The following is a 23,648-nucleotide window of genomic DNA, read 5'->3' on the forward strand; positions in this document are numbered from 1 at the left end:
TGATAGTTAGCATTAGATATTTAAAAGTATGAAGGGTTTTTAAGCTGGAGCCTGGGTGTGTTTGTTAGTACCTCAGTAGCAAGCTGATGCAGGTTGGCCTGTTCGATGTCCATCATCCAGCGGCCATGTAGAAGAAGTCTGCTTTTATCCCACCAGGTCAGAAGGGGGGACGGGTCAGCTGTGGGTTTGGTCAGTAAATCAACAGCCTGGCCAATCAGCGTCCAAGCAGGATCCCAGCACGGCCCCCACACAATAGTGTAGAGGGAAATATTTGCTATACGAACAATTAAGTTGAGTCACATTGTTGCAATATCACATTACAGACTTACAAGACCAAGAGAGTGTTGTGACTTACAATGGACGTCGTAGTAGAACTTCAGGGGTGGCATATTTCTGTAAACGGTCACATCACCCCATGGCTGGCCGAGTTGGACCACCTGTTTGCGCTTTGCTCTCAGCTGCCCGTCCTGCTCGGTGCCCATCAGACGTCCCGACAGCGACCACTCTCTGATCTCAAACAGGTAACGAGGATAGTCCCGGATTCGCACTGAACACAGGAAACAAGAATGCTAGTCATCATGGACTCTCATAAGTGACTAAAAATAGCACTTTGTATATGTAGCATGCAGCAAACAACACTTAAAATCTATTCTAATAGAGTTTGATATTAGCATGTTGCTAAGTATAAAAAAATACAAGGGCACAAACATTGAGTCAATTCTGAATTAAACTGAAGCAATTTTATCAACACCTTTCAGTAATGAATTATCTTTTAATTGGCATTTCTTTTGTCGGCCATCTTGAATGCATTTTTTCATTGAGCAAGCAGTGTTGTTAGTGTTAACTAAACTAAAATTATTAAAAAACTAATTTTGTTGATTGAAATAAAGGTGAAATAAAATACACTAAACTAAAAACTAGATTAATAGTTCTAAGTGAAAAACTAAAACAGACAATTTTCTTAGAAATATAAAAAACAAAAATAATAACAGTAATGAAAGCACATAAAATTAATAAAAATGAAAACAAATTAAAGCTTACTCAAATATAAATAAATGATAACAGATACTAAAATAACACCGTAGTACTTGTAGTAATATATTCTGGGCTTGCATTCTCTAACAAACATGATGCCTTATGATTTTTTGTAAAAACAAGTCTTCTTAGCGTAGCATTAGCTATTCTCAGCATTAGCATAATCTGTTAATTTAAAGTGATATCTAGGAAAAAAGTTTATTGTGTTTGGAATAAGTGTCAGATTACTGACAGTAGATATTCACTAACTAACAAAACAAGCATCACTCATTGGATTACATATTAAGGCAGGAGTGTCTGTCCAAACATGATCCTAGAGGGCCACTGTCCTTTAGAGTTTAGCCCCAACCCCAAATAAACACACCTAAACCAGCTAATCAAGGTCTTCCAGATTACTTGAAACGTCCTTTATATTTATACATTACATTTCTTCAAAGAAACTTACATTGCATTTTTAAGGTATACAATTTATCAGTTTGTGCGTTCCAGGGGAATCGAACCCATGACCTTGCCGTCGCTGTCAGAGCTAAAGTTAAGGTGCGTTGTGGTAAGTTGGAGCTAAGCTCTGCAGGACATTGGACATCCCTGTATTTAAGTACACTTGACTTACCCAGAAATGCATTAAGCTTGAATTTAAAAGCACGGCACCACTGGATCACCAGCTGCAGGCCATCTCTAGGGAAGGGGCTGATGCCATCGATGTCCCGCAGCTGCTCTCGGATCCGCTCAGGCCCGTGCAACGACTGATCCGCAAGCGCCACCAGCTCCAACTCTGACACCGTCCAGGTGAGCAGGGACTTGCGCATGGGCGTGTTGGCGTACAGCCGCTTGGACCGCTGAATGTAGATCTCGATGTGCTTGCGCTCAAGGGAGGTGTAGAGCTCCTCGATCTTACGGGCCGGCAGGAGCTCACCATGCTGCTTGCGTAGGTCGGCTACTTTCTTGTCCAGCAGCTGCAGGCGCTTGGTGCTTTCCTTGCATTCATCCTTCATTAGCTCGTAATTGTCGCGTAGTTTGATCTCAAACACGTCGTCCAGGAACACAAAGGAGAACTGGTTGATGCGGACCAGCAGGTCCGGCGGAAGGCGACAAGGTTCTGTCGATGGGGCAGCACTGCTGTGTAGGGTCTTCAGCCACTTCTGCACGCTGATGGCCTTATCGAAAGTGTCAGAGAAGTCGTACTGGTAAGGGAACTCAATGGCAAGGTTGGGTGCAGTGAAGAGCCAAGTGCGATTGCGAGATGTTTGGAGGAAAGGGAATTGAGATCTGTGCTGTTGCATCACCTCGAGCTCATCCAGCATCTGCACCTCGGCTTCAGAAAAGGAGAAGATGTCGTTGCCATCAAAGTTGAACACCAAATGAGGAGCTTTCATCAGCACGGCTCCAGGCCGTTTGGAGAGCAACAGTGCTTCTGCACAGAAGGTGATGAAGTTTGTCTCGGCCACATGGGCAGTGAGCCGTATGCTTGCCAACTCTACACAAACTAACATGCCAGATGAAGAGGCTGCAGACTCTGTTCCATCCTTCTGTCGTAGCCTTAGAGATTCAGACAGCGCCTTCCAATAGCTTTGGCTCTCTGTGACGTGCTGATACAAAAACATGTGATCCGATGGTGTCCACTGCACTGTTAAAGCGTTTTCACTCTGCACCTGATCAGATGAAGACGGGAGGAAGGAAATCAAGATGTGGTTAAAGTTGGCATGAAACGGAAACTATGAGCATGTTTTAAGGTACATTTAGGTAAAACGTACGCTCCTCTGTGTGTTCTGACACAGAAGAGCATACGCTGCTTGCGTCCAGCGGATATTCTCCAAAATGAGGCTACGCTGAACCAGAGGAGATTTGTTTTGTTTTCTTTGCAGAAAAAAAAAAAAAAGTGTTCTCGTCGCTTCATTAAATTCAGATTGAATCACTGATGGCAGATGGACTATTCTGACGATGCTTTTCATACTTTTCTGAGCCTTGACCGTGTTAATTGTTTGGCAGTCAATGGGACAGTCACAAACCTCCCGGTTTTCATCAAAAATATCTTAAATTGTGTTCCGAAGAACGAAGCTTTCGCAGGTTTGGAACGACATGGGGGTAAGTGATTAATGACAAAATTTTCATTTTGGGCTGGTATCCCTTTAAGAAACAAGCGTATGTAAACTTTTGAATGGGGTCATTTTAAAAATTCAACTATTATTTCCTCTTGTGGACTATGTGAAATATCTTATTCAGGTCAGTACTAAATAAAAATAACATGCATTTTGTATGGTCCTTCTTATTCTGGTAAAATAATTAACATTTTGCAGATACTGCAAAGTGTATGTAAATTTTGGCCACAACTGAACTGTATATTCCAAAGCGACTTTTATAATCCAATTAAAATCAAGCGTAACACAAAACATGTGTAAAGCACAGACATTTGGATTCATGTCGAATGAGAAAGGTACATGATATATCTGTATAGCATATTTCCCACGTCAATACTTTTTCTTTTGTTTTATTTCAGAATTTGTTTAGGCTTGGCCTTTATAATAAATGCCACAATAACTTAGGTTTGTTTTATACTTTTATATTAAATCCCTGTTACGTTCTAAATACCATTAAATTTAAAGGATTTTTTTGTGGATTGTCGGGAACTAAAATACACGTTTATAAATTTAGAAAATTTTAGTTTTATTGTTCTCGCAAAAATGCAATTTTTATCTGGCATGACTTACAGATAAACACTACAAAAACTCTTTCCAAAAAATTCAAAATTTGATTTATTGGTCACTTAAACAGGATTGTGCATTCTGTAACTACGTTTTGATCCATTTAGTTGTGCCTAGTCTTCCTGCTTTTTTCAGCAAGAATGCATCTTGTGTTGAGTACTGTTGCGGTATTGGATTGAAAGTCACGTAAGTGTTGACACAAATTACTGTCCTCATCTAAGGCCATATACTAAAATTAAGGGCTCATTTTGACCAGGCTGTAAAATATGCAATGTCCAAAACCCTTAGATTTAAATTTGAATCATAGTTTTGGACCCTTCTATAACTGTTAATGGAATTCGATATGAAGTGATCAATCAGTGCAGTCACTTTCAACCACACCTAGTGGTCATGGCCTGTAATAAGTGATCCTAGGTGATGGAAGTCATGACGGCTGTGTGTAGGAGCAGTGTAGTACCTCCAGACTGCGGCCGCTGATGTGATAGGAGACAGTAAATCCTGTTAGGGTCAAGATGGGGTTAGGAGTTTGGGCGGCTGGGCGGCAGGGCTCCAGACTCTCAGTGAGGGCCTTCACCACAGCCAAAGAAACACCTTGGACAGAAACATTCAAATTCTCCCCCGATCCTTCAGCTAGCACTGTGTCCACCCTCACTGCAACAGCCCCTTTAATGCAACACAGAAAAACAAACTCTCACGTACTGAAACAAACTAACATGTACCGAAGGAAGGAAGAAAAACATGAGTGTAACTGGTATTTTAAGGGCTTCTTTTAGTTCCCACCTGCCACATTGGAGAGTGTGAATGTGTTTACATCCTCAAGATTGAGTTTAAACTTAAAGAGAGGTGGTAGACGGGTTGGAGGCTTTTCTGGAGTGGAATGTAAGGAGACGTTTTCTGCTTTGTCCAGTTTGAGAACGGAGAACAGACGTGACAGACACAGAGTGCAGGTCTCGGACACTTCCAGCTGCAGGCCTTTCAGACTGGACTCCATACAAGCACTCCCAGAAGGGCTGGAGTTCACCGTCCTCGACTTACTATAGCTGCTCTGTGGACGAATTAATTAAAAAGGCATAATGTAAAGCCAAAAGGTTATTATTTCAAAACATAGCCCATCTTTCATGATAAATGATAACTTACTACATAAATGCATATTGATTTTACCTGTAGTGTAAGAGAGTCTAGGATAAGGGCTTCCCCCCAGACATGTTTTCCAGCTGGGTGAGGAGCCTGCTGGATATGGGAACCCTGGCCCACACGCCACCAGAAATGATCCAGGGAGAGAGAGGCTTTCTCAGTCACACTCAGACTCTTCACGTCATCCTCTTCTGAGCCCAACAAGTGCTGCAGTTCTGTGAGACACACCGGATTCAGTCACACATCACAGCAGAGACACTTTTGAACTGAAGTGTTCAATCAATTCTATTTTACCAGAAGTTGACCAAGAAAGGAAACTGCAATTTATTCATTTAGAAAAGAGAATTTAGTTATTGTGGCTCCATTCAGGGCTGATATTATTAACTAAAGCAATTAAACTAGTTTTTGTACAACTGAAATAAAAGTTTAAATTAAATAAATTATAAATATTAGAACATTTATTTAAAAAAATAAAATAAGAACTGAAGTGTTCAATCAATTCTATTTTACCAGAAGTTGACCAAGAAAGGAAACTGCAATTTATTCATTTAGAAAAGAGAATTTAGTTATTGTGGCTCCATTCAGGGCTGATATTATTAACTAAAGCAATTAAACTAGTTTTTGTACAACTGAAATAAAAGTTTAAATTAAATAAATTATAAATATTAGAACATTTATTTAAAAAATAAATAAAATAAAAAAAATCAATGAAATGTTGGCTTGGCGACTAAGTAAAAAAATGTTACAGCTGAAGCACTAAAATGATTAAAACTAAAACTGAAATAAATTAAAGTTAAAATAGCTAAAATTAGCTTTTAAACAATTAAAACAAAAAACAAAAAACAAATGTAATTCAAAATACTATAATGGTATATAAATAATACTACAATAAGACTGCCTACAGTACATTGACAAGGCAAAGTGACATTTTTAAATAATTAAATGATTATAATAACATTTTTAGGTCCCAATTTATTTTAAGTGGCCTTAACTGCTATGTACTTACATTAAAAAGTAAGTACAATATACTTGGTGTTCATATAATATTGCGAAACACTTTTTCTGCTATTGAGGTGGGATACGGGTAAGGTTAGGGACAGGTTTGGTGGTAAGGGTAGGTTTAAGGGTGGGTTAAAGTGTAAGGGATGGGTCAACAGTGTAACTATAAATGTAATTACATGCAGGTATTTTTACAAATATAATTACAATGTACACAAAAAGTGCATTGTTATAATATTATAATAATATTTTACAGCAAGAACATATTTTAATATTGGCCTTTGAAATTGTGCTTTTCAAAATATAGATCTTCTAAAATACTTTCTCATTCATCTCTAACTGGTAGAGAACAAAACCTGCTGTTATTTAGAGTAATTCCTGTCTAATCTGAATGGCTTGTTCAACTGTCTATTGTTTTTAACAGCATTCAATAGCCACACTTCTCTATTTACCAGTGTTGGCGGAGATGAAGCCCAGGGCAAAGGGTGGCGTATCTCCCAACTGCACTGACACATTGACATTAGACACGGAGGAGCTTATCATCACGGGAGCGTCCAGCTGAGGGAAACGCCTGGGAGACAAAAGGACACTTACGAGAGAACAATAAACAAGACCTCCATCACTGCCCAATCTGGGACGCTCAGAAAGCAAACGGGCGATTAATACCTTTTTTTACGAGTTGTTTTTTTATGTGAGAGCTGGTCCCATGACAACATGTCCAGCCAATGGGAGAACTCTTGATGACGGTAGTGGATGATACAAGTGTTGATGGTGACCGTGCTAGAGATGTCAACAGATGTCACCTTAAGAAAGAGTGAAGCCAGAAACAATAATGAAGAACAAAGCAAACACGAAGCTGCAAAACATACATCAAAGAAAGATTTAGATTTTCATAGAAAAATCATATAGAAAGTGAGCAAAACAACTCACCTGCAGTATTGTTCTGAGTGTGTTCAGACATATAATTCTCTGTCGACTTTGTGACAGTAAGAGACCATCTGAAAAACACCCAGTACCCACCATATACGTAGCTTTAAGTGTGTGTTCAGATCCCTCTCTAAGCAAAAATAACGAGTGTGTTCTTGTGTACTTTACCCTCCAGCAGAAGCTCCAGGCGGCTCTGTGGGAAACTGAGCTCAGGGGAGAAACTCTTCAGAGGAAGCTGCTCATCATCACGATCATAACCCAGCTTCAGAGATTTTAAAGTCCAGTTCAAATGTCTGTGAAGCAAACATAGTGTGTTAGAGCACAAATACAACATTCAATATTGAGCACAATAACTGTGACATGACTGCTCACCTCTTCTGACTGTGCATGGAGAGTGTGATATTAGTGTTTTCAAAATCCACATTGACCTTCTGTGGAATCAGGTTGTGAAGACGCTCAATTGCTTCAGTTTGGACGTAAGAGTCTTCTTTGTCATCTTGAAGAGGCACAAACATCAAAAAGCTTTACCATTTGTATTTAAAGCAAGGTAAATTATTATATTATAGTATAGTATAGTATAGTATATATAAATTTATTTACAACAGGGTTAACTAATTTTCACTAGTTGAAATAATAGAAAAGTTAACAGAAATTTAAAGAAATTTAAATTTAAAGACGAACATAAATTACTCAAATATGTAAAACCAAACAGAAAATCAATAAATACTATAAGCTATAAAAGTATAAAAACCATATTTATAACTAAAAACCACATTTAAAATAAATAAATAAAAACCATAAAACAAAAATAATAAAACTTTGAATGAAATTCAAATGGAAAATATATAATTTAAAAAACGTATACAAATGATACTAAAACAACACTGATTTACAGCAGGGATGCACAAAAACACGTGTGTGTGTGTGTGTGTAACTATTATTATTATCATCATTACTAAATAGAAATATTTAACAAAATAAGAATATACTACTGTGATATTTCACTCTAAAGAAAAATAATAAAAATTTTATTTGAAGAACTTTAAATTTACAATACTAATATTTATTGCATCTTATTTTATTTCATTTTCAAATATTAAACTCAGTGGCGTAGCGCAAATCTGTGGGCCCCCCCTGCGAACCGCAGGTCGGAGGGTGCGTCGCAATATTGGAAATATTTCTGTTTTAAACCGTGAAGGCGAGCCCGTGGATATCATACAAGCAACGTGCAAACTTTGTGCAAGACTTATGCCGGTGAACGTCTTTCACCGTGAAAGTAAAAACTGACGCCGCTTTCGGCATCTGACGACGCACAAATTAACGGCACATATTCTCTCAGAGACAACGCGAGACGAAGCTCCTACTTAATATGCGGTATATAGCTTAACTGTTTTCATTTATTTCCTAATGTTTCTCTTGTGGCCCCAACATAGTGAAAACAATGAGAAGAAACAGTTCGAACAGGTTGTTTTTGAAAGTTGGTGCTTAAAATAAAGTTAAGTTTGACTGAACTGTTACCAATTTTATTTAGGCTATAGGCCTGTAATTCATTGTAGGCTATAAAAGACATTTTTAAAACATTTTCAATGAGGAGTAGTCTAAGCTAACAGCCTAATCTTTTATTTTCCTCACAGCGCGTCAGTTATGTGGTGATGCGCTATGAAATTATTGCAGAGCAAATTAATTTTTTATTTAATTTTTAAATTAAACTGCAGCCTTTGCCATTTGATAATTGCACTAAAAGCTACATTACGATTTCGGATGTATTATGACTAACTGCATAGCTTTAATGTAAGGTGTGTAGCTTAAACTTCAAACCTGCAGTATGAGCTGTGCAGACAGCAGGAGCAGCTCCTGGAGGTTTGGGGAACTGGCTGAGGAACAGGCCCTCGTGAAGCTCAGCCAGCAGTGTTCTCACACACAGTCCCAGACGACCCGGCCTCAGACCAGGCAGACTCACGTCACCATTCAGGGCCAGACTCAGCGATACCTCAGCCAGACACGTGTCCTGCTAATGAGAGGACAGGCACTCTGTTAGCACCTTGTAACCATTTAACCCAAATATTTATCCTTTGCACACAACACAACATAGTGAATTAACACCCTCACACATGAATGTTTGCTGTACATACCAGTCTGCTGCTCTTCAGAACTTTACTGCTAAGTTGTCCCACTGAGAAATCCCAGGCCAACCTGACAACATATCAGTAAGTTGCCATTTTAGTAGGCATTTGGGTAACTTGTTTCTCTAAAGGGCTTGGTCAGGGCCAAAATGGTGAAAGATTGTGGTTTGATCCTTGTGGAATAGGAATAGGGATGCAGAGTATACTGATATATTGGTTATTAAAATAAATAGTTCATTTATCAATATCAGTAGATATTGGATATTTAATTGTGCATGTTCATTACACTAGCATTCAAACGTTTGGGGTTAGTAAGATTTTTTTTGTTATTTGCTTTTAATTTGTTTTAATTAATACTTTAATTTAGCATGGATGCATTTAATTGATTAAAAAGTGACACTACAATGTTTACATGTTCTTTTAAACTCTTTAAGATTCCTGAAAAACAAAATGTAAACTGAAAACTGGAGTAATGGCTGCTGAAAATTCAGCTTTATTGATCAGAAGAACAAACTACATTTTAAAAAGTAAAAATAGAAAACAGTTATTTTAAATTGCAACCATTTTTCAAATTAATACTGTTTTTATTGTATTTTTGGTCAAACAAACACAGCCTTGGTGAGCATAAGAAACTTTTTTAAAACATGAAGAATCAATCAATCAAATTCAAAAACAAAAAATCTTACCAATCCCAAACCTTTTACAATTTTACTATACCATTTTCTCACTTAAAGCTAATTATAAGAAAAATTAAATAAATTTCCATTTATCATACTGTGCATTATAATTACCATTATTACCATTTAGAATGAATTATTATTATTTATTTTTTTTTAGACAAAATAGCATAGAATTTAGATATTTACCATTGACCATGGTCAATCATGGCCATTTGTTACTAATTTATATTGGTCACAACATGAAAATAAGTACAGGCTTAATGGTTTTAAAACTTCAGTGCATCCCATTCGGGTGTTGAAGTGAGCTTTACCTGCTATGCACACAGCTATCGGTCACACAACACCATGCAGAAGCCTTTTTAAAAAGACGTAGTTCTTCTTTTTCACAGGTTAATCACCTTTTACTTTGATGATCCAGCAGCAAAGTGATGGCAGAGGATGTCATGTGCCAGAGGGACTCAGGCAGGGCCAGATTCAACACCATCACATTTATAGAGTCAATGTGGAATGACAGCAGCTGCAAAACAGACACCACTGGAAACTTTAAAGGAACTGTGCAATTGTATCTACAGTATTGCAGTGAAAGTCCATGGAGAACGGCATTACAAAGGTTTTAAAAGCACTTCTTTCATACAAAATTATGAGTTAAAAGGTTGGATGTCATTTTGAGTAAGTGAACATTAAGGAGTATAATTTTTTTTATCTTGTCGTGATATTTTTGAAATAGCATGGACTTGCCCCATTGAATTTCATTGCAAGTGCATTACTATAACACCCTTTTCTTTTCTTCAAAACAATATATATTGCTCTTCTGTGGTAATCAACAGCAAGTCAGCTTTGCATACCTGAGAGAGGAGGTGCAGGGTAGAGGGACTCGGAGGAGGTGTTTTTGAATTCTCCTCATTCCTTTTGAGAGCCCGGGGCCTAAATGGCTCCTGTAGGTCAAAGCGGACCCGAGCCTCACCCACACACAACGCCAAAAACCTCCTAACAAATACAACACAATCACAATGACAGATCTTTAACAGACAATATTTACACTAACTGTGTCTTATAATTATACTTACGGCAAGTCCGGGTTAACTATTTTGCAAGAAATCCATATTCTGTCAATTTCCTACAAAACAGAAAAAGGTTTTGTAGTGCTAGAATATATATTAAACATCACTACACCACATCAGTTGCTGCTCTTAACTACATAAAGCCTACTGTATCATATTTGATATGTATCAAATTTCTATGGCCTTTATATTATCAACATGATCAAACTGCTGCTGAAAAACCTGTTGTACATAATCTACTACATGCCTTCTGTAATCCTCAAATATGACCTCTATATATTACTATTCTCACTATATCGTACTAAATGAGCCATAAAAGGATAAGGATATATAAGGATTAAGAATGATACTCAACAAAGCACATAAAGTCATGGCCAAAAATATCGGCACCCTTGTAATTCTGTCAGAAAATGCAACCCTTCTCTCAAAAAATTGTTGCAGTTGCAAATGTTTTGGTACGCACGTTTATTTTTATTTTTTGTTTGCATTGGAACAACACAAAAAAACAGAAGAAAAGTCAAATCTGATACAATTCCACACAGAACCCAAAAAAATGCACTGGACAAAATTATTGGCACCCTTAACTTAATATTTGGTAGCACACCCTTTGGAAAAAATAACTGAAATCAATCGCTTCCTGTAACCATGAATGAGTTTCTTACAATTTTGGAGCGCTCTTATTTTGCAAACTGCTCCAGGTCATTCAGATTTGAAGGATGTCTTCTCCCAGCTGATGTTTTGAGATCTCTCCACAGGTGTTCTATGGGATTCAGATCTGGACTCATTGCTGGGCATTTCAGATCTCTCCAGCGCTCTGTTTGTAACCATTTCTGAGTGCTTTTTGAAGTGTGTTTCGGGTCATTGTCCTGCTGGAAGACCCATGACCTCTGATGGAGACGCAGCTTTCTGACACTGGCCATTACGCTGCGCCCCAAAATTATTTGGTAATCATCAGATTTCATGATACCGTTCACACAGTCAAGGCATCCAGTGCCAGAAGCAGCAAAGCGACCCCGAAACATCTTTGAACCTCCACCATGTTTGACTGAAGGGACTGTGTTCTTTTCTTTGAAGGCCTCATTTCTTTGTAAACAGTGCCATGATGTCCTTTACCAAAAAGCTCTACTTTTGTCTCATCTGTCCACAGTACGTTCTCCCAGAAGGATTGTGGTTTTGTCACGTAGGTTTTGGTAAACTCCAGTTTTGCTTTTTTTATGCCTTTGTGTCAGCAGTGGTGTCCTCCTGGGTCTCCTACCATAGCGTCCCTTTGAATTCAGATGGCGACGGATAGTGCGAGCTGACACTGTTGTACCCGGTGTCTGCAGATCAGCTTGAATTTGTTTGGAAGTTAATCAGGGTTCTTTATCCACCATTCGAACAATCCTTTGTTGTAATTTTTCATTAATTGTGCACTTCCGTCCACGTCCAGGGAGGTTAGCTACAGTGCCATGGGCTGTAAACCTCTTGAAGATATTGCGCACAGTGGACACAGGAACATTAAGATCTCTGGACATGGACTTGTAGCTTTGAGATTGTCCATGTTTTCCCACAATCTTCTCTCTAAAAATCCACAGACAACTCTTTACACTTCTTTCTTTTCTCCATGCTCAGTGTGACTCACAACACAAAGGTTGAGTCAACTTTTCTCCATTTGAACTGGTTGCAAGTGTGATTAGTATATTGCTCACACCTGTTACTTGCCACAGATGTGTCTAAATACAAATTACAGGAGCATCACATGCTTGGAAAAACAATTATTTCTAACAATTTTGACAAGGTGCCAATAATTTTGTCCAGTCCATTTTTGAGTTCTGTGTAAAATTGTATCAAGTTTGACTTTTCTTCTCTGTTTTTTTTTTTGTGTGTTGTTGCAGTGCAAACAAAAACAATAAGCACGTGAATACCAAAATATTTGCAATTGGAACAATTTTCTGACAGAATTGCAAGGGTGCTGATAATTTTGGTCATGACTTTATGTAAACTTTTACAAATATTTTGTCTAAAAGTTCAACAAACACTTCCAAATAAATAGATAGATAGATGGATAGATGTTTTGACTATTAATTCATGTGTTAGACTTTACAGGGTTATGAGGACTGTAATAGGGCTGATATTAGATGCAGTGTGTGTGACGCATGTTTTATTGATGCAGAAACCAAACCCACTAGAGTGTGTTGAGGCTGAAACTGAACACTGATTCCTCGCACTGAGAAAAGACCCACAGATCTGATCTTTAGCTCTGCATTCAGGACATCGTGGAAAAAACGGACAGCCAAACTGCAAGCAAACCATCTAATAAAGCACAAAGTGGGCAGATTTAATAGGTTTAATATTGCATTTTCAATATCTGTACATATTAAAGCAAGCTGGCTTCTTACCTAAAGATCAAAATGAATACAACTGCCAAGATGAGAAATACTGAGATGGTAATCAGCAGGGCAGACATTGTGCTGCAAATGTTCCTTCACATTTAGCCTTCAACCATGGCACCTGACTTCAGACCACCTGTCAAACAGTCACTCACATTAATATCTGTTGAATTCTCTCAAAACATGTTGGGTATTAGTGAATACATTCAAGTGAATAGAAAAGAAGGGAATGAGAATGCAAGTGCATGATCATTTTAAGAAGCCAAATGAATGCATTTACATTTCTTTATTCAATATGTCGTCTGAAATATTAACATTTGTTCGTTACAAACAAAACTAACTGAATAGTGACACGGAAGCAGAATATGTTGCAATTATTATAATTTTACAAGCCAAATTACAGACTAAGAGCTCTGTGCAATAAATAATACAACAATAATACTGCACATAGTTTTATTCTCAAAACAATCTAAGCATTTGATCGTCAGTTGTGCCACTCTGGCACTGCAAACAGCTGTTGGGTGGAACTTGCAATGTTCAGCAAAGCAACATTAGCCTGTTAGCTGTCAAAACAACACAGCGCACCTCCAAGCAAGAATTATTTAACTTCCTAATTAAGGTGTTGACTGTAATTAGCAGCTTTTAAGTCGGGTTACCCACCTGAAAGGGTTTGTAATGCAGACCAGTGGCTCTTTACGTGTACAGCGCCCCTCCGTCTCATGCTAGGCTAACGGCGCTAGCAGCTCTCTGTCAATAAACGGACATGCTAATCATGTTTATCCGCTTCCTTAAACACATAGCATTATAATTACATCCGCTGATAAACCACATTTCATTCTGATTTAGGATTTAAGTAATGGACTTTCCTCTTGTAGTGCTTCTGTTTCAAGTGTGAAGGCAGAAATACTAACTTTTTAGAAATTGATGTTCTGTGAGTGTTTCATAATAAAAGTCCCATAAGCTGAGCACAGGAAAAAAAAATATATATATTTTTGTTACTTGTTTTTTAAACTAAAGGGGCACAAAGGTTTAAAGAGTCTTCCCATTTCTATAGACGAAAACTGTAATTCTCAGTCTTATTTTAACTATTATAAACTACAGTATGTAAATTGGCAGTTTTATGATTTGGACAGTCAGCTGACAGTCATCTTCATCTCAGACAGTGTCACATGACCACAGGTCACCTTGCACACCAGTAGTTCTCAACCTTTCTGGCCACATTTTGGTTAAGCTGTTTTCTCTGGTATTTTGCAGTGAAATGATAATGAAGCATGATTTCAAAAAATTTTATTACCAGAATTTGTAAGCGTTGACACATTAAATTAATCAAACATGATTTATTTGTGAGTCTATAAGATTCAAGATTCTGTATGTTTTTCAATGTCATATATACATAAGATTCTGTCATATATATACATGGATAATAACTCATACTATAATGCAGAAGCATTACAATACTGATCTCTGCTGGTCAGCAGAATGAAAGCTTTCGGTCTTTCTTTTTCTGCACTTTGGTGTACTGTATACCATGATGCTAGTAATAATTGCAATTAATTATGAATGGCACCAAAGGCAGGAAATGTTTATTTTAACAGCCACTGAATATTTATAACATTACACTTCCTGATTATATTCTTTATTTATGAAACCTATTTACACTTTCAAGAGAATAACAACATAATCGTGAAGATTTACTTTTTGTAATTACACAAATATACATATTTTTCACCATGTCTACAAGTCAAGAGACGCGGGTTTTTATGTTATTTTCATGAAATAAAACTGAATTTTGATCATCATTTCCAAACCACTGAAATGTATAATAACAAACATCTGGTTGACTGAGCATCCTGGATATTTTCAAGCTGTTTCAATAAAGCCAGACAGCGTTTATGCTGAAGCCTTCTGCTTGTTGTGTTTGGCAAACCACTCGTCACTCTTATCTGCAGCCATGGCCTGTGAAAGCAACCAAACAGAAAACACATGAATGCGCTTTGAAAGTGGATGACAGGATATACTTAATGCTATATAATGTGGTGAGATGATTACCTCATCTAGTAATTTATTCCCCTTCGGGTCCACAGCAGAAAGCTGCCTGAATGCCTCATCGCCCACAAAGCAGATCTCATGGCCATCCTACATTAAGTAGAATCTGACTCAGCCAAGAAAATACTCAGGATCAATCTCAGTAACATTAGACAATAAATACTCACAGGATCTGCAAGAATGATGACTTCCACTGTGGCTTTTCCAGGTGTGTCCAGACTCACAAGAGGGGTTAGGATTTTCTGCTTTTCTTTTTTCATTAGCGCTTCAATGTCTGGTAACTGCAAAACAAAGACATTTCTTTAAAATGACACCAAGTAGAAGAGATATTGTTGGCTGATGTTGGAATAGCTGACCTGATCCCGAGGGCAAGCGAATGCGATTCTTCCAAAAGCAGTTCCATGATCCACAGCGCCTCCAATGTCCTGTAACTCCAGCTTGCACTACAAAAGCACGTAACTTATTAAAACGACACATACACTACTGCTCAAAGGTTTGGGGTTGGTAAGAGCTTTTAATGTTTTTAAAACAAGTCTCTTATGCTCACCAAGGCAGCATTTATTTGATGAAAGCACAGTAAAAAACAATAATATTGTTAAATATTATCAAAATGTAAAACAACTGTTTTCTATTTTAATATGTATGTTAAAATGTTACTTTTCCTGTGATACAAAATTACTCCAGCCTTCAGTGTCACATGATCCTTCAGAAATCATTCTAATATGGAAACATTTAGTTGAAAGCCTCTTAATATTTTGTGTAAACATTCCATGCATTCTTTGATGAATACAAAGTTCAAAAGAATAGAAATTTTTGTCTTTACTGTCACTTTTCATCAATTTAACATATTCTTGCTGAATAAAATATTTATTTCTTCCAAAAAATTTTTAGATAGTAGTGCTGTTAAATGATTAATCGCATCCAAAATAAAAGTTTTGTTTACATAATATATATATATATAAATACAGGATATATTTTGAAAATATTTACATGAATATATTTATATTCATGTACTTTATATTATATATAAATATATTTAATATATAAACATATTTCTCTTAAATATATACATGCATGTGTGTGTATTTATATATAAATAATAAATATACACAGTACACACATATATACATATATATATTACGTAAACAAAAACATTTATTTTGGATGTGATTAATCATTTGACAGCACTAATATACAGTAATGTATAAATACATTTGTATAAATTAATTTTCTTCCATAAAGGGCCTGATATAAGTTTTATAAAAAGAGGATAACCAAACCCAAGGCATGAATTCATTAGGTCTTGGTGAGTGGCATGCCCTCATAAATTAATTATTGCCAAAAATATAATAAATGAATTATTTTCAGCCAAACCTGATTATCTGAGAAACCCATTAAGGCAATCTTTTTGTCCTCATTTTTCTCAATAACCTTCATTCCCAGCAGAGCAGACCAATAATGAATAGAACGCGGCAGATCAGACACTGCCAGGGAGACTTTCTGGACAGGATCTATTACCAGAACCAGAAACAATCAGTTAGGAGTCAGTATACAATGGCGCACTTAACTACTACAGTTACCACATATATTTACTTCCATATTTCATGAAGGAAGTTCTCACATCCCTATTATAACACACATTTAGTGCAAATACCCACCACAGTTCGGCAGTTCCTTGTCTATAAGGTAGAAGCGGTATCCTCCCGGAGCTTCAGTCATGTAGAGAGACTCTTCGACTTGTGTTAGAGGCCAGTTTAACCTCTTAGCATTACTCACTGCCTGACTGGACTGCAGAGTGAGACCCTAATATTGAAGAGCACAGAGAATCACAGCTTTATTTAGAAACGACCCCATTTAACAGAAAGCATGCAGTGGGGGCCAAAAGTATAAAACTGCTTGTGAATATTCTTCTATTGTAATTTATTACAAAAAATATAAATAATTAAATGTGTCATGACAATTCAAGGCTGAACTGAAAAATTATGACTGAACACATGAGAGTTCACATGATTAGTGTCACAAATTTACGTGCATTTAATTCGTGGCTGAGACATTTGGTAGAATCTGACATTTTATATGATATTCGATCCAAAATCATCATTACTGTATATGTATTTTATGGTTTAACGTGTTTAGAGCCTACTTTGTGTGTGGTTTCAAATTATGAATGTTTTATATTAATGTCATTTACCAGAAAGTCATTGCCAAGGCGATATTCACCCACTCCATAATTATAGGTCAACTCTGCAACAAAGTGGTCATCTTCTGGTCCAAAGCCTACCATGGTTTTACTCCATTTTCCATCATATGGACTGAAAATAAAGAAGTTATATGCGTAAGCTAATATTTATAATTTGATACAGGTTATACAGGTAACTAAGCTTTAGTCAAATAAAAATAAAAGCATGACTAACCCATTGCAGGTAGCTTTGCAGCCCTCCTCAAATTCTTCATGTCGCAGAATCTGTAGATTAGAATTATTTATTATTGATTATAAATTTAGGGTTGAGACCAAACATAGACGGAAAATACGATAACGTGCCAACCCGTGTTTGGTAATAGCGTGATTAACTGGCTTATCAACAATATTAGGAGGCAAAGTTCCCACTTTATTATTTACGTAATAGGACTAGAATTTTACAATAAGATCAGTAGACAGGTCTTCTACCTTCATTCCTAAGACATCCCTGTAAAAAGTGGCTGTTTTGGTCCTGTCTCCTACTTTAAAAACAAAATGCAGTGCTCTTCTTAGTGCCATCACTTTTGAAAGTGTCCTACTGTAAACGCGCTGATCACACACTCTGTGTCGATACACACACCTTGCGATTGACTGCTCTGCTGTCGACAGCCCACAGACTAAACCAAAATAATTCGTTTCATTTCTACGCGCATTCGCAGTGCCTTTATATACGAGGACATATTGTGTCAATATTTTTAACATACTGTAATGCAAAATAACATGTTACAACATGTTGTATTGAATCTTAATAACACATTTCTTGGTGAATTCTTACATGGTACAGTCCATTCTAGTGCTGGTGAACTGAGTCAACCACGCGAATCGGTTCCAATGAACAGTTCAGTCCAAGGAATTGATTCAAATGTCTCTTTTTAAAGTATTGAACTGTTCTTTTTTATTATTATTAAACAGTATGTTACATACAGAGACAAAACAAAGCAAAGGAAACGGTCAGAGAAAAACGTATATGCAACCAGCCAGGGTAAACAACAAGAAAGTAATAAATTCACGTCTTAAGAAGACACAAAGGATGAATAAAGAAATAGTTTCATTGCTTTCGGATGAACAGAAATTTGAATAGTTTCCATATACTTCTCCGAGTCAACTCTGAATAAAGAAAAAAGAGGTTTGGAGTCAGTAAATTTTTGTTTGTACATATACAATTTGGCAAACAGGAAACATAAATTATGTAATATTTTCCTGTATCTTCTTTTAAGTGGTCAAATAACCAAAAAAAAAAAAAAAAGACATGTGATCAAGTTTATGATTCACTATAATAAGCAGCAAGTATATGCATATTTTAGATCAATGTTGTTTGTGTGTAGGCTAGAGATCCGACTTATCACGACACCGGTGAAGTGATGCAATCAACTCTTGAAAAAGATCCGACTCAGAAGAATGATTCACGAACCGGACATCCGTTGTTCATTCCCTGTGACGCAGCACGCAGGCGATTGGGCGGTCAACAAACATGGCAGCGCTCATGTATAACGTGAGTCGTGGATTTGTTATTTTCGGGGAACATAGTTTATTACTCAGAGGATATAATAACCACCGGATCTTGGTGAATTCGAGGCGATATGTCCGAGCCCTCCGGCGGAGACCCGTGGCGGTCCTGTATCCTGATGGTGAACGAGAGAAATTAATTAAATCAAATGAAGCAGCGGATAAAATGAACCAGAAGCTGTTCACACCGAAGGACAAACACAGAGAGAAAGTCTCAGGGAGAGCTGGCAGCCAGCAGTGGAGTGGACATGTCTCTGAACGCGCAGAAGAGTCTCCTCAGATGAGGGACAGAGTCGCTGGGCTGCGCTTCGAGAAGGCTCCTGCTGGAGACAACAGACTCGCGTGAGCACAAAACTGACACACATTTACCGGTATTCTTGAAAAATACATCAACTGAGTTTTAAATGGCAAGATGTCTGATTTCTTTTGGTTATTTATTCATTTTCGTTTATTTAATAAAGGAGCACCAGTCATATACACTATATTGCCAAAAGTATTGGGACACCCCCTTCTAATGAACAGGTTTGACTACTTTAGTCATTTCCATGAGTACAAATCTTAATGTTTAAGCATATAATGATATTCTAGGGAAATGTGTGTGCTTCTAATTTCATAGCAAGAGTTTGGACAGGACCCTTTTCTATTCTAACATGACAGAGCCTCTGTGTATAAGGCAAGGTTTAAATAGAAATGATTGATTGAGTCGGTGTGGAAGAACTTGACTGGTCTGCAGAAACCCAGCTGAACACCTCTGGTGTGACTAAATGCAGACATTGAGCCAAAAACTCATCACCAAACACCAATGACTTGTACATACACTATATGGACAAAAGTATTGGGACACCCCCTTCTTTAGAACAGAAAAAGGCACTTCCAAAACTGTTGCATCAAAGATGGAAACATAATTCATGTATTTAAAAATTGTATTTCCAGCTCTGTTGCAACAGTTTTGGAAGTGTCTGAAATGACTGAACCCATATGTACAAGTCATTGGTGTTTGGTGACGAGTTTTTGGCGTATTTGGATGGCATATATCTGTTGTACCAATTTAAAACTTTTCTTAATTAAAATAATAATAATAATAATGCTTCAAACAAGAAGCTCTAACCTTTGACAAAAAAATAAAGATTTTAATATATTTTGTTTTATCTATCTATCTATCTATCTATCTATTTTTTTCTTTCATATGCAGACTATTGGTGTAGTTGAAAAATTTTGCAGTAAAAAAAAAAGTACCACAGATTCCTCAAAACACAGCATAAATGTATTGTTGGAGTAAATAATAATAATTAAAAAAAGACATCATTTGTATTATTAAAAATGTATCATTGTCATGGCCATTGTCATCGATTTGAATTATCTATGTCTGTCCCGACAGGTCTAAAATATTAATAATTTTTATTGGTTTATCAAAGTGTATTAGGATAAAGTAAAGACATGGATTGTTTTGCACTCTCTCATTAACATTTTGTTATTTTTATCAAAGAAAAAGTACTTGCACCGTGTAGTTTTAAGAGATATGTCATTCTGCCCTCAGGAGGGTGGCCAGCATTGCCCGGTCCAGAGCGTTTCGGGATAAGGAAGGTAAGGTGCTGCTGGAGGGGAGGCGTCTGATCTGTGACGCTCTGTCTGCTGGAGCGTCTCCTCAGATGCTCTTCTTCAGTGCGGTGGAGCGACTGCAGGAGCTTCCTCAAGATAAACTACAGCAGGCCAAGCTCATCAAGGTCAGATATGAAGACATGAAGACCTGGTCTGACCTGGTCACTCCTCAGGGGGTTATAGGTGCGTTCCTGACTCTTTATAAACCTAGTTCACATCTAAATGTTTATAACACAATTCAAATCACATTGTTTCCTTCAAATCGCAGCTATATTCTCAAAATCGGATGCTTCCCACCTGGTGTTTCCAAAAGACATGCGTCTTCAGTCGGTTCCTTTGTTTCTGTTATGCGACAATATACGTGACGCTGGGAACCTAGGGACTATTTTACGCTGTGCGGCAGCTGCTGGCTGTGAGCGTGTTCTCCTAACCAAAGGTGCGTAATACATTTATATACAAACATGTCTTTGTTGAAAAGGAACACGTAACACTTAAACCTTATAAACTCATAAAACACTGCAGCCTATTTTCACATTCTGGGTCAGTATGTAAACTTTTTAAACAGTCATAACTTAATATTTTTCAGCAAAAAGACATTGTATTTAACGAAGAACTTCTCGTTAATGTGCAAACAGGTTTTGCATATTACTATGTTATTACTACACTTACCATTTTTTTTGTTTATTAAAAAAGCTAGAACATTTTTGAAACTTTAAATAATACTTATACTATAGCAAAATGAGTTGTAATGCAATAATAATTTAATATTTATGATACATTTTATATGAATATATTGTGAAATGAAATTTAATATAATATGAGAAATACCAGTATTAACAATTGAAAAAAAGATTCCAAATTTCTGAAACCTACATATTCCTATTCTGGCAAAACAACATCAAAACAACATAAATATTGCCCTAGAATGTTTTGAAACAAAATATATGATTTTTTTTTGAAAAATTCATATATTTTTATACAAACATATGCACACACAAACAATTTGAACAGAAAAAAAAAAAACATAATTTTTTTTTTTTTTTTTTCTGTTCAAATTGTTTGTGTGTGCATATGTTTACAAAATTCATAACAAAAAAAGTCAGTCCTATATAAAGGAAATTTTACAAATGTATTTTGAGACAAATCTAGCTCAAAATCTGCATTATATCATGTGTAAAGTCATCGCAGATATCGAGGTATTGAAACAGTTATCTATTTTAAATAGTTATATCTCTTAAAAATACTTGGGGGGGGGGGGGGGCTGTATTTTAATAGTATTGAAACATTTTCTACTGTTTCTACTATACTAAAACCATTTTTTTTTAAATAGAAATTTTAGAAATATCTTCCGGGTCAAAAATGACCGGAATGCATTACAATAAACTTTAATCACTTTTTTTTTTTTTTTTTCAGGTTGTGTGGACGCCTGGGAGCCCAAGGTTCTACGCGCAGCAATGGGAGCTCATTTCCGACTTCCGGTCTTTCCTAATTTAGACTGGGATGAAATTTCCAAGCACTTACCAAAGGACGTGGTTGTCCATGTAGCAGATAACAGTATAAAAGCTCCAGTTCCAGGACAAATAGAAAAAGGTAATTTGGATGACTACAGTGAAAGTGACTCTGATGAAGAGTCCGATGATGAACTTTCACTGCCGTATCTGAAGCCTCAGGTTTACTGTGAGAGTTGGGCTCAGAGGAGCACGGCACTGGTGATTGGTGGAGAGACGCATGGAGTGAGTCTGGAGGCTTGGCGATTGGCTGTGGAAACAGAGGGCAAAAGGCTCTTTGTGCCCATGGCTCCAGGAGTGGAGAGCCTGAACTCTGCAATGGCTGCTAGTATACTGCTGTTTGAAGGCAGACGGCAGCTTCTGCAGCTGTTGGACAAAACACGGCGAAGAACACGATCTAAAATCTTAAAATGAGTGCTTTTCTTGTAACGTATTAAAGATGTTTCACCAGTACTGTCCATTTTCACTTTTTTTTTTTTATCATTGTGCCTTTTGACTGCTTTTTAACAGTTTGTCATTTATCCAGTAGAGGGCGACTGTGTGTTTTGATGTACTCACACTCAGACCATCCAAGATGTAGATGAGTTGGTTTCTTGAACTGAACGGATTTGAAGAAATTTATCATTACATCACTTACTCACCAATGGATCCTCTGCAGTGAATGGGTGCCGTCAGAATGAGAGTCCAAACAGCCGATAAAAACATCACAATAATCCACACCACTCCAGTCCATCAATTAATTGGTGTTATGAAGCAAAAAGCTGCGTGTTCGTAACTTTTTAAATAATCACCTCTGGCCAAAATGTGAGTTCATAATCCATCATTTTGCTTTCTCCAATGAAAAAGTTGTCAAACTCCTGTTTTGGACTGTTTTTGCTTTGCTTGTAAACTGCATATCTCTCTCCTGATTCAGATGTGGTGCCTTTTTCACTGCACTATTTTAGCTGGAAGCAATGTTTTGAAGATAAAAATGTCTTAATGATGAATTTATTTCTTATAAACATTCAGCTTTTCATTTCAAACCATCAGACTAGAGTCATGTGGATTTTTGTGATGTTTTTATCAGTTCAAACTAAACTCTCCTTCTGACGGCACCCATTCACTGCAGAGGATCCACTGGTGAGCAAGGGATGTAATGCTTAATTTCTCTAAACCTGGGGCCTGTACCATGGTGGTAGCTGAACAAATTCCGAGTTACAGGATTAGTTTCGAATTGACAAAACCAAAGCACTCCGATCTGGCTTTGTTGGTCCCAGGTGAAAAACAAGTGTACTTCCATAATGCTCTACTTTCGCACACTAATTTTGTACTTAATATACTAAAAATGATTCTTTAGTTCCTCTTAAAATAAACTTAAGATTGTCTAAGTGTACTCAACTGTGCTATTTTGAGACACCATGAAGATGAACTAAAATGCACTTTTAACATACTATCTCTGCATTTAAAAAATGTATTTAATTACCACTTGTAGCACACTTGAACCCATCTTTCATACACTAGTACACTCAAGTGTACTACAAGTGGTACAGAGATAGTATGATAAAAGTGTCTCAAAATAGCACAGTTGAGTACACTTAGATGATCTTAAGTTTATCTTAAGAACTAAAGAATAATTTTTAGTATATTAGGTACAAAAATAAATGCTTTATAATAATAGGGTATATGTCGACCCTGAAAACAGGTCTCATCGCTTCCGCTTGTCGGAGAATGTATTAATAGTATT

General features: G+C 36.9%; 3 protein-coding genes across 6 annotated transcripts in view; 1 reads left to right on the top strand and 2 right to left on the bottom strand.

Annotated features, from left to right (window-relative positions):
* LOC131520581 (bridge-like lipid transfer protein family member 2) overlaps positions 1–13,947 on the bottom strand; it is a 29,166-nt gene extending 15,219 nt beyond the window's left edge. Inside the window, exons 1-19 of one of the 4 annotated variants that reach the window (XM_058744931.1) lie at positions 13,688–13,947; positions 13,037–13,163; positions 12,824–12,950; positions 10,665–10,714; positions 10,443–10,584; positions 9,996–10,114; positions 8,927–8,987; positions 8,613–8,802; positions 7,167–7,290; positions 6,963–7,087; positions 6,798–6,865; positions 6,534–6,670; positions 6,320–6,456; positions 4,896–5,083; positions 4,515–4,779; positions 4,192–4,397; positions 1,646–2,684; positions 356–547; positions 72–274 (exon numbers count right to left, since the gene is read on the bottom strand). In XM_058744931.1, the coding sequence (XP_058600914.1) occupies positions 72–274; positions 356–547; positions 1,646–2,684; positions 4,192–4,397; positions 4,515–4,779; positions 4,896–5,083; positions 6,320–6,456; positions 6,534–6,670; positions 6,798–6,865; positions 6,963–7,087; positions 7,167–7,290; positions 8,613–8,802; positions 8,927–8,987; positions 9,996–10,114; positions 10,443–10,584; positions 10,665–10,714; positions 12,824–12,950; positions 13,037–13,104 (3,441 nt within the window). In that variant the 5' untranslated portion in view covers positions 13,105–13,163; positions 13,688–13,947. Of the gene's footprint in view, positions 1–71; positions 275–355; positions 548–1,645; positions 2,685–4,191; positions 4,398–4,514; positions 4,780–4,895; positions 5,084–6,319; positions 6,457–6,533; positions 6,671–6,797; positions 6,866–6,962; positions 7,088–7,166; positions 7,291–8,612; positions 8,806–8,926; positions 8,988–9,995; positions 10,115–10,442; positions 10,585–10,664; positions 10,715–12,823; positions 12,951–13,036; positions 13,164–13,687 lie in introns of all 4 variants that reach the window. The other 3 variants (XM_058744930.1, XM_058744933.1, XM_058744932.1) reach the window with 3 other exon arrangements.
* A 402-nt stretch (positions 13,948–14,349) lies between these two features.
* On the bottom strand, positions 14,350–17,902 carry glod4 (glyoxalase domain containing 4). The gene is made up of 9 exons (XM_058744748.1): positions 17,742–17,902; positions 17,488–17,537; positions 17,265–17,385; positions 16,732–16,876; positions 16,448–16,584; positions 15,430–15,516; positions 15,241–15,354; positions 15,077–15,163; positions 14,350–14,983 (listed from the first exon to the last, which is right to left on the bottom strand). Exons 1-9 carry the CDS (start codon positions 17,829–17,831, stop codon positions 14,918–14,920), a joined length of 897 nt encoding a protein of 298 aa, XP_058600731.1. The 5' UTR covers positions 17,832–17,902; the 3' UTR covers positions 14,350–14,917.
* Positions 17,903–18,681: 779 nt separating this feature from the next.
* Positions 18,682–23,243, top strand: mrm3a (mitochondrial rRNA methyltransferase 3a). The gene is made up of 4 exons (XM_058744741.1): positions 18,682–19,160; positions 20,356–20,600; positions 20,686–20,853; positions 21,831–23,243. The coding sequence occupies exons 1-4, from the start codon at positions 18,784–18,786 to the stop codon at positions 22,337–22,339; spliced, it is 1,299 nt and encodes a 432-aa protein (XP_058600724.1). The 5' UTR covers positions 18,682–18,783; the 3' UTR covers positions 22,340–23,243.
* Positions 23,244–23,648: the final 405 nt, after the last annotated feature.

This window comes from Onychostoma macrolepis, chromosome 15 (genome assembly GCF_012432095.1).
Source record: "Onychostoma macrolepis isolate SWU-2019 chromosome 15, ASM1243209v1, whole genome shotgun sequence".
Classification (NCBI taxonomy): domain Eukaryota; kingdom Metazoa; phylum Chordata; class Actinopteri; order Cypriniformes; family Cyprinidae; genus Onychostoma; species Onychostoma macrolepis.

What these genes read in the sequence shown, in the direction of transcription:
- glod4 (XM_058744748.1), bottom strand. Translation starts at nt 17,831, where the DNA reads ATGGCACTAAGAAGAGCACTGCATTTTGTTTTTAAAGTAGGAGACAGG. An exon ending in TGCAAAGCTACCTGCAATGG is followed by an intron (nt 17,386 to 17,487) that starts GTTAGTCATGCT and finishes CTTTATTTTCAG; the next exon opens with TCCATATGATGGAAAATGGA. An exon ending in CAAGGAACTGCCGAACTGTG is followed by an intron (nt 16,585 to 16,731) that starts GTGGGTATTTGC and finishes TTCTGGTAATAG; the next exon opens with ATCCTGTCCAGAAAGTCTCC.
- mrm3a (XM_058744741.1), top strand. Translation starts at nt 18,784, where the DNA reads ATGGCAGCGCTCATGTATAACGTGAGTCGTGGATTTGTTATTTTCGGG. An exon ending in CACTCCTCAGGGGGTTATAG is followed by an intron (nt 20,601 to 20,685) that starts GTGCGTTCCTGA and finishes TTCAAATCGCAG; the next exon opens with CTATATTCTCAAAATCGGAT. An exon ending in GCGTGTTCTCCTAACCAAAG is followed by an intron (nt 20,854 to 21,830) that starts GTGCGTAATACA and finishes TTTTTTTTTCAG; the next exon opens with GTTGTGTGGACGCCTGGGAG.